A 9,507-nucleotide genomic window follows, 5' to 3' on the forward strand; every position below is an offset into this window, starting at 1 on the left:
AAAGGCCCCCAGGTAGAGGCCTCCAGGTGGAAAGGCCCCCAGGTAGAAGAGGTCCCCAGGTAGAGGCCGCCAGGTAGAAGAGGTCCCCAGGCAGAGGCCTCCAGGTGGAAAGTCTCCCCAGGTAGAGGCCTCCAGGTGGAAAGGCCTCCAGGTAGAAGAGGTCCCCAGGCAGAGGCCTCCAGGTGGAAAGTCTCCCCAAGTAGAGGCCTCTAGGTGGAAAGGCCCCCCAGGTAGAGGCCTCCAGATGTAAAGGCCCCCAGGTAGAGGCCTCTAGGTGGAAAGGCCCCCAGGTAGAGGCCTCCAGGTGGAAGAGGCCTCCAGGTGGAAAGGTCCCCAGGTAGGGGCCCCCCGGGGGAAGGCGCCCCCCCCCCCCCCCAGATAAAGGCCTCCAGGTGGAAAGGCCCACCCCCCAGGTAGAGGCCTCCAGGTGGAAAGGCCCCTCAGGTAGAGGCCTCCAGGTGGAAAAGGCCTATAGTGCAGCACATTAGGGGGTGGCCCTGGAATGGAAGCTGGGAAGGCAGCTCAGGGCTCAATGAAAAGAGCTGGGAGGAGCCGCTGCCTGATCCAGAACTTGAGCCCCAGGCCCAGAAGGGACAGCGAGCCCCCGAGGGTCTTCAGACGACAGACATGGGAGCAGGAGGAGTGAAAGGCAGAGCGCAGACGGAGACCCCGGGCAGCAGGCTGCTGTGTGTGATCATTATCGATACCAGGAGGGGACAGAGAGCCAGCCTGAAGACAGACTGCAGGACCCCTAGAGAGGGCACGAGCAAAGCTGACCTGCCACCAGCCTGCAGAGCTGGGGGAGAGCACGCCTGGGGGGCTGCAGGCTGTGTGGCCTGCGGGGCTGTGAGCAGTTAGGTGACAGCAGTGGGTGCATCCATGTTTTAAAAGAAAGAATAAACAGTTAAAGCCACAAAGCTGCTACACAGAATATAAGCATCACAATAAAACACAATCACAACAAGTAATTTAAGAAATCAAAAGGAAAAGAAATTCCTACCTGTAGCAGATTTTACAATTACACTCATTCTCCTCCTTACTGAGTCAAAACTCAAAATCTCCAGCAATTCAAACCTGAAAAAGAAATTAAAAATTGTTTTTGACATCCCTCTGGCTCCGTATGTCATGAAATCTGGGTAATTTCCAAGCTCTCACAGCAGAACGTCTGGGGTGGTCCTCTCTCCCGCATACAGGGTCCTTCAAAGAATCAGGCCCATCCACCCGTCTCCCCTGGGGGCTGCTGCTGCCAAGTGGCCTTTCAAGGAAGACAGATCTGGATATGGGGTTTCCTTCACAGACACGACGGAAAAGTCTGGATTCACGTGATGCAGCCATTCTGCTCCTCAAGGCCGGCACCAGTGTCCTGCAGGGACAGACGCAGGCTGAGGCCAGGCTCCCACCTCCTCCCCACCAGGACCTGCACCCAGACGCCCACCCACACGGCCAGCCCAGGTCCAGGTGCTCGGGAGTCTGTTCACCACACAAACACGTTTCTTACGTGCTGATTCCCTTCCCTCAATTCTGCTACACACAGACTCACAGGACCTATCAGAGCTTTTGCTCTCTGAGAACGAACCAGCGTCCTTTAAGTTGATAAAGATCATTTAAAAAGCAAAGAAAACTGATATTTAATCAGCCAGTGCAGTCTCACTATCAGAAGACTGATCATTTCTGTCTGGCATGTGAAACGCTGAAAACAGTCCTGCACCCCTGACACGACCTCTGAAAGCTCCTAGCACTAGAGACCCCAGCAGCAAGCTCAGGGGGCACAGGAGCTTCTGTGACCTCAGTGCCGGCTCACGTTCTGTAACAGGGCTCCCTACGAGGTCCTCGGCCGAGCCGCAAGGTGTGTTACAGTCTCAGGAGTGATCCCCCCGCGTTTTCAGTTGGAAACCTGAAGCCCACAGCAAAGGTCACTCTGCCCTCCCAGGGTGACCTCATGGCTCCCGAGAGGCCCCCGCATGGCAGGGAGCCCAGAGGACATCAATCGAGGACTCCACAGCCAGTTCTGGAGTCAAGGGTTCACCACTCCCACTATCCAGGAGCGTATTTTTCTTAGGAGGGAAATATTAAAATCCAGTTTTTCGGAGGCCATCACCACCAAATCTTACGCTCTTTCCCACCTGTCTTCACCTGTACCATTTGCTGCACATTCCTGTTTATTTATAAAGGAGAGATGGACTGTCCGATCTCCCAAGTCAAAACTCAAGACAGGCGATTGTCTCTGGACCGGCAACTTCAGACAGAGGTTGTTTCTAAAAATTGAAAGCGTGTGGCCTGTAAAGGCAGGAAAGTGAAACCATGCAGCGTCCAGCTGGTGATCCCAGAGCACGCCTGCCGAGTCAGCCCGCTACGGGACACTGTGCTCTGGGAGCTGGGAGCTGTGCTCTGCAAACACAGGACACTGTGGCCACTCCACGGGAAGGCGTTTATGCTTCCCCGTCGTGGTGAGTCACAGAGTGGCCTGGGAGGATGTCAGAATGTACTGGAAGCTTTGAGAACTCTTGCAGTAAAACCTGATTTTTGATGGCTTAACCCAAAACCTATCTGATGATGCAACACCATCCAAGCAGCTTCTCCTCCAACCGTCCAACTCTCAAATTCTCCAGATGCTCCGGTGACATTCTTGGGTTGTCACTGAGTAGGGGGAGCGAGTTCTGGGAGGACCACCGAGAATTTGGGTTTTCCCAATGAAAACACCCCGTAAAGACGCTTCTTTTATGACCATCACAGTGTAACGTACCCTGTGCTTACCTTTCAACGGTGTCCCTGTTTAATATCTCCATGTAATTGTCCTTCAGCCTCAGGTACGTAAACCCCAGTCTGCAAACGAGAAGTGAGTCCAGGGGTTAACCTGAAATTCTGATATCCCTCTTCCATAAAAAGTTTTTGCTTTACATTTTGCTAAAAGCTTTCTTTTTGAAAAAGAAATACTTTGGTAAAGCAGAGGTTGTAAACTGCATAATAAAATTAGGAAATTATAATAATACTGAATTTATTCACCATCTCAAAAAATTCTCCAAGAGCCAACAGAATTCCCGACTCACCCGCCTCCTGTGTGCTGCACCGTGAGGCGCGTTCTTACTACTAAGAGCTGACGGGTTCAGAAAGGGGCGGCCAGTCTGTGGACTGGCCCCATCTCCACCGACCCATTTTTACTCACTGGTCAGCGGGCTGTTTGGTAGATGTTACCGTGTCAGAATTGGAAGGACCTGCGAGGGTGTCACTCTCCAGACCGACCCTCATTTTACTGATGAGAAAACTACAGCTCAGAGCAGGCAGCCAATCAACAAACATCTGCAGAGCACAATCTGTGACGCCCCCCACCACCAGCACACCTGAGAGCTGCGCACACGTCAGTACTGTGTGGCCTGGGTGGGAGTGCAAAGAGGAAGGGCATGGCTTCTGGACTCAGGGGCTTACGAGCCGGGCAACGGGAACATCACGCTAACATGTAGCCATGACAGTGTGGAGGCGCCAGGAGAGTGTGCGGACAGGTGCACACCTGACCCGGCAGGAGCTGGAGGCCAAGGACGGGCTTCTTGGAAGGTGAGTCTAAAGTGACGGGCACAACAGCCTGCCTACCCTCTGATATCTGCGACTGAACGTGTCTAACTTTCGAGCACGCGCTCCACACGCAGACATGCATCTAGCTCTGAGCATCCCACCCGTGCACATGTGGATCGGCAATCTTAACAAAGGTCCACCGCAATACAACTTACAGACCGGACCCCACTGTTCAAACTGCACGGGAGAAACACACTGGTTTAGTCAACAACAGAAACGCTGCTCTAATCAGAGGAGTGTTCAGTGTGCGTTTATCGACGGCAGCGGAGAGGGAAGATCAGTACCCTTAGTATCACATCAGGGTCGTCCGCTGGGGGAATTGGAAAAACATTTCCCTGACCTGAAATTATGCCAGGAATCTGGAATGAAGCACATTTCCAGTGCTTGCCTAAAACGCCATGTCATGAAGCAGCAGGAACTGCCAAAGAAAAGATTGTGAAGGAGGGGGCAAGGGGCACAGAGTTAACATGACAGGACATGAGAGAGAAAAGGCAACAGGAAGGAACCCCAGCACCCAGCTGAATCCCTCCCCACGTCGCCTGACTTTGGGAAGGTTGCCTGACGTCTCTGGGTGTCATTTCCTTAGGATGGACGAGGAAGGCTTGTCCTAAGGGTGTGTAGGATTGTCCGCCTCTTTAAAAGCCTGTGATCATCTGGAACAGCCTCTAACTAAGGCGGCCGAGGTTAAGAGGGAAAACTGCCCAATGAGACGGCAAGAGAGACCCGGGCAGCTGAGCAGCCACTTCTCACGCCAACGGCAGGTTGTCCAGGACCCGCCTCCCAACGCGGAGGTGGAGGAAACGCCGAGCACCGAGGCGGTGGCTGCTTAGCCCCCCTCAGCGAGCATCCGAGGCCAGGGCCCGACACAGGACTCTTCCAGTGAGAGCCCACAGCTGGGCTGAAAGGACCCTGAAACCAGACGGGCACACCCCTTGCATCCGAGACCAGAGTCGTCACAGCCAAAGACGTACCTCTGGACACCTTCGACCAGGGCCACCTCGTCAGGCGAGGACGATATGTACACACAGGACTTTGCCGAGTCCGGTGACTTCCTGGGGCCGTCCACGTCATCATCGTCCTTCACCTGGATGGTGTGGCACAGACAGATGGCCCGGAAAAACAGCTCTTCTCGCTCCTATAAAAATGGGTCCAAACCCACATGTCTATGGTGTGAATAAACAGGAGGCAGTGAGCAATGGGGCAGGATGGGTGGCTTCCAGGGGTGGGAGGGTCTAGTCTTGCTTGGTGGTTGGGAAGTGCAGTGTAACCGCGGCTGTTCTTCGTGCCCGAGCATTTCCACAGTAATTACGGTCAAGACCAACGAGGTGAAGACTGAGAGGAAAGGACCGTCACAGGAGGAGAGCATGCCAGCCTGAGCCTCGGGGCAGCTGAGGCAGCACAGGGGCCGGGGGCCCAGCTCCCTTGAGCCTGGAGTCCCCTCGGATTCCTGAAGCCTCCCCGAGGCTGAGAAGGGCCAACAAGGGCTGGGCTCGCATCCCGAGTGCCAGGAGGAGGAGCTACGGCAGGTGTCAGGAGGGACCCCCCCGCTGAGTTCCTGGAGAAATGGCAGTTTCTGTACGGCAATCACCTGAAGCACACACGGCAGGGGTACGGTGCACCGGGTCAGGAAGGCTGTCAGGGCACAGCCCACTAGGGCAGGCCATCCTTGGTCCCCTCTGGGACCCTGCACAGGACTCCACACTCACCAAGCTTTCTGGAATAGTCTCCCGACTGGCCACTGACAAGGGTCATGGCCTGCCCCGCCCCGATCATGGCGGAGATGTGGAGCCACGGCACTCAGGTGTGCACGTGTGTGTGTACCTGCATGTGTGTGCACATCTGTGTGTAAGTGTGAGTGCAGTGTGCGTCTGTGTGCACACGTGAGGGTTGTGTGTGTGTTGGGTTGTGTGTGCACATGTGTACACGTATGCATGTGTGGGTGTGGGGGCATGTGTCTGTGTGCACACATGAGCACGGGTGCCCACACGTGCATACGTGTGTGCTCAAGCATGGGTGTGTACACGAGTGTGAGCACATGCACACAGGGTGTGCGGGTCACTCTGCTCTCAGCCCATGTTTTCCCTGCTCCTCCATGTCTTCAAAGCTGTCCCTAATGCGGATGTGACTGGCCAGATTCCCAGGCGGGAGGCAGTGGCAGCTCACGGCTCCCCTCACTCAAGTGGCCGGAGGACTATGTCTTTCTGGGACCCCAGGACAAGAGGTGGCACAGGTCTGTCTGGTGAATGGGACCTTGGACAGCGTGGCAGTGATGGCCGCTAGAAGGAACACGCCCGCTGGGAGAGCGGCCACCTACCCTGCCGCTGACGCCCGGGGAAGAGTCGATCATGTCGATGCCGGAGGCCTCGGGGAGGACCTGCCCGTTGCAGATGGCGTGGGGCACGTAGACCTGGCCCTCGATGCAGCACTCCTTGAACTCCATGTTGTTCTCCGTGAGCGTGCCCGTCTTGTCCGTGAAGACGTACTCCACCTGCGGACACAAGGAGCGCTGGGCGGTGCCAGCCCGGAGCCCGAGGGCCGTGTGGGAGGGAGAGGGTGCGCTCGGGACTCAGACCCCAGGGCTCCCTGTCTGAGCACCGACGCTTCCCTACGAGACGGACTTGTCTGCTTTCACCCAAAACACACTGCTCCGCCAGCCTGAATGAACCGTGAGCCTTCGGACGACACGCCCTCCCCCTCTTCTGATGTCCCACCAGCGCCCGACTCGAGGTGGAGGGTGGCCCTTCCCAGTCCCGCTTCTCTGGATGCAAAGCACAAAGAACGCCACGTTCTCGTGGGTGGAAACGAAACGCTGGGTGGAGCCAGCCTTCCATTTGTTGGAAAGACAGAGATGGGGGGACAGTCCTGAACCTTATTCAACAAAAAAGTCAAGGACGTAGAGAGGATGAACGCCTTCTCTAAGGTCTGGGAGGTCAAAACTCACACAGTCGTTTAAGGTTTAGGAGATGGAATTCAAACAAATAGAAGGACAAAACAAATTTCAGACAGGAAACTGTGAAAAGTATTAAAACAACACCTGGTTTTAAACCCTAAATTTAGATAAACTCAGGCTACGTACTCATCACGAGTAAGGAAAGGAGGAGGGGATTCTGGGACTCAGGGCACATGGCGAGGTGGCTGTCGGGGGGCGAGCCTCCCCAGGTCAGAGACCCGCTGGCCCGGCGGGGAGTCCACGCTCCACACACCTTGTCTCCTGCTCAGAGCCCCCAGCACACGTCTCCAGGACCAGAAAGGCGAGGCAGGTCTCCAGGACAACAAAGTGCACAGGTGCAGGAAGCAACGACAACAGAATGCTACAGTGAAACAGGCTGCGTTCCACAGTCTGCCCTTTTCACTGAAGTCTCTCAGCAAAACATCCTTTTCTGTCTCAAATCCCACCGCAGAAAACTCCTTTTCCTTGTGGGCTTGCTTCTAACAAGTAAGTTTTAAGTATGCAGTAGTGCCCTGCTGAACTTTTTTTCAAGCAACCTGCCATCCAGACACTTGCAAGAAACTCCACTGAGCCTGTCCCCACACCTGGAAAATCAGTCACGCGAATGAAGTCCGAATTTGTGACTGCTCCCTGGGCAGGCGGCTCTGGGGTTTCACGTGAATGACATCTGGCTTTTTTCAAAGTGAGGATCAACAATAATAGTGGATATTTCAGAAGGTTGCCTCCTGTGAAACAAGCCTTTCCACCAAGCTCAGAGCTCCTGTGTCACCAGGTAATTCCTAGACTTACCCCGCGTCAGATAAAGTGGCTGCACTGAACACCGCTCGACATTTTTCTTGTTACAGAAAAAATTCTCTCCTCTACGGGTTTCTCAGAAATACACCACGTATTATGTTTGCAAAACATATGAAATATGCAGAGGTAAAAATACTCTAGTACTGAGCAGCCAGATTATGACGTGTGTGTTGCTGACTGAGACAGTACTGCACCACGTGGACGTGGACCGTGCTGGAGGAATGCGCCGGAAGTAAAAACCAGTGAAATGTTATCTGTCAGTAACAAACATCCCTGCCCCGGGGGAGGAAGGCAGTTGGTCTGTCAGACTCTAGGCCTCTGGCTACACACTGCTGCTCTGGGGTGATGGGGGGGTGGGTTCCAGCTTCGTCTAAAATGGCCCTGTTTACAAAATACTCCCCCAATTTGTTCCCGTTTTATTTTAAAGACGGATGGATCACTGTTTACCAAATGCCCTTTACTGCCACAGAGGCTGGAAGGGGGCTGGAACCTGGGTGGCGGGAAGGGTCTGGCCAGAGGCCCTAGGCGATCAGAGCCGGGTCTTTCCTGACACAGGGGCTGACATTCGGGGTCCACAGGGCTCTGCCTCTCATCCAGGTGACCCTGGGCCATGACTCCCACCGTGGCGGTTCCGTTAGAAACCCAGTGGGCGCCTCCCCTCCATGATCTTGTTCAATCTGCCCCACGCTCTGGCGAGGCAGGCATCGGTCACGACGTCCGTTTCACAGATTAAGAAGCTGGAGGTGCAGTGAGCCCTAGCCCTGGCCCCGGCCCCAGCCCAGGCCCCGAGCTGTGGGCGCAGAGCAGGACTTCCCTGTAGGTGTTCTCACTCTGCAGTACACCGCGAGACTGACACTGAGGTCTCGCTCTGCTGGCTTTACATGAGGATAACTGGCTGTGAGAGCCGTGGAAACCAGGCATCAAAGCGGCAACGCCCAGGAACTGGCGCTCAATGAGGTCAGCTCACTTCGCCCTTCACCCCGACTCCCACCCTTAAAGCCCAGAAGGAGCACATCAGGAAGGCCACGAGCGGCTCCCATCACAGCTACTGCACTGACTGTGCATGAGGTGTAAAGAGAAAAGCGCTACCAGTCCTCGCGCAAAGTTAAAACCGCTCTGCCGCCGTCTCTCACCAGGAGTGGTGACATCTCTGCACGAACTGAAACGGGAACATTCTCATCCATCCATCTGGATGATTCGCCTGCACAAGGTGAATCACTCAGAACCCAGGAGTCTGGGAACATGAAACGGAAGGACCCGAACGCCACAAACCGGGAGGACGACCGAGGGATACCGACCTGTCCGAGCTCCTCGTTTAAATCCGAGGTGTTAACCACAGGCCCCTCCCCCGACTCCTCGTCACACATCTCCTCGTCCCAGGTGATGAAGTAGGAGCCCAGGAACTTCTGCAGCTCCACCGTGACGTACATGGACACCGGGATGATGTAGTTGAAGAGGACCATGAAGGCCAGGAAGTCCGTGAAGGCCCTGAGGAACTGAGGGCGCGCATCAGTGCCTGCGGCCGCCCGCCCGCACCACCACCACGACGGGGAACGCGCAATCTTCAAACACAAGCACTTCAGACCCAAGTAGACTTTACCCTGTGAGCCCTCCCAGCTGCCTCTGCTGCTCTGACACAGCGCCTCTTACTTGGTAATAACCTACAGATGCTGCAAAACATGTCTGAGGAAAAGGATTTCTCTGCACGGTTTTGTTCTCATCTCTGAGTCATTTAGTTTTGTGGGAGGCCCGTCTGAAAACAGGAGTGATACAGGGACCCTGGTCTGGATTTGCACACCACCCTGCTCTGAACTCAGTGGGCCCTGCTCTGGATTTGCACACCGCCCTGCTCTGGACTCAGTGGATCCTGGTCTGGATTTGCACACTGCCCCACTCTGGACTCAGTGGATCCTGGTCTGGATTTGCACACTGCCCCACTCTGGACTCAGTGGATCCTGGTCTGGATTTGCACACTGCCCTGCTCTGGACTCAGTGGATCCTGGTCTGGATTTGCACACCGCCCTGCTCTGGACTCAGTGGATCTTGGTCTGGATTTGCACACTGCCCTGCTCTGGACTCAGTGGACCCTGCTCTGGATTTGCACACCGCCCTGCTCTGGACTCAGTGGACCCTGGTCTGGATTTGCACACTGCCCCGCTCTGGACTCAGTGGATCTTGGTCTGGATTTGCACACC

At 55.2% G+C, this 9,507-nt stretch overlaps 1 protein-coding gene across 2 annotated transcripts in view; it reads right to left on the reverse strand.

Moving 5' to 3' along the window:
* The window catches only part of ATP11A (ATPase phospholipid transporting 11A), a 90,666-nt gene that overhangs the window by 39,145 nt on the left and 42,014 nt on the right, over nucleotides 1–9,507 (reverse strand). For both annotated transcript variants that reach the window (XM_046664657.1, XM_046664658.1), the window contains exons 12-16: nucleotides 8,611–8,808; nucleotides 5,882–6,055; nucleotides 4,539–4,702; nucleotides 2,755–2,823; nucleotides 1,001–1,074 (exon numbers count right to left, since the gene is read on the reverse strand). In XM_046664657.1, the coding sequence (XP_046520613.1) occupies nucleotides 1,001–1,074; nucleotides 2,755–2,823; nucleotides 4,539–4,702; nucleotides 5,882–6,055; nucleotides 8,611–8,808 (679 nt within the window). The remainder of the gene's footprint in view (nucleotides 1–1,000; nucleotides 1,075–2,754; nucleotides 2,824–4,538; nucleotides 4,703–5,881; nucleotides 6,056–8,610; nucleotides 8,809–9,507) is intronic.

The sequence above is a fragment of the Equus quagga genome, chromosome 6 (assembly GCF_021613505.1).
Source record: "Equus quagga isolate Etosha38 chromosome 6, UCLA_HA_Equagga_1.0, whole genome shotgun sequence".
NCBI lineage: Eukaryota > Metazoa > Chordata > Mammalia > Perissodactyla > Equidae > Equus > Equus quagga.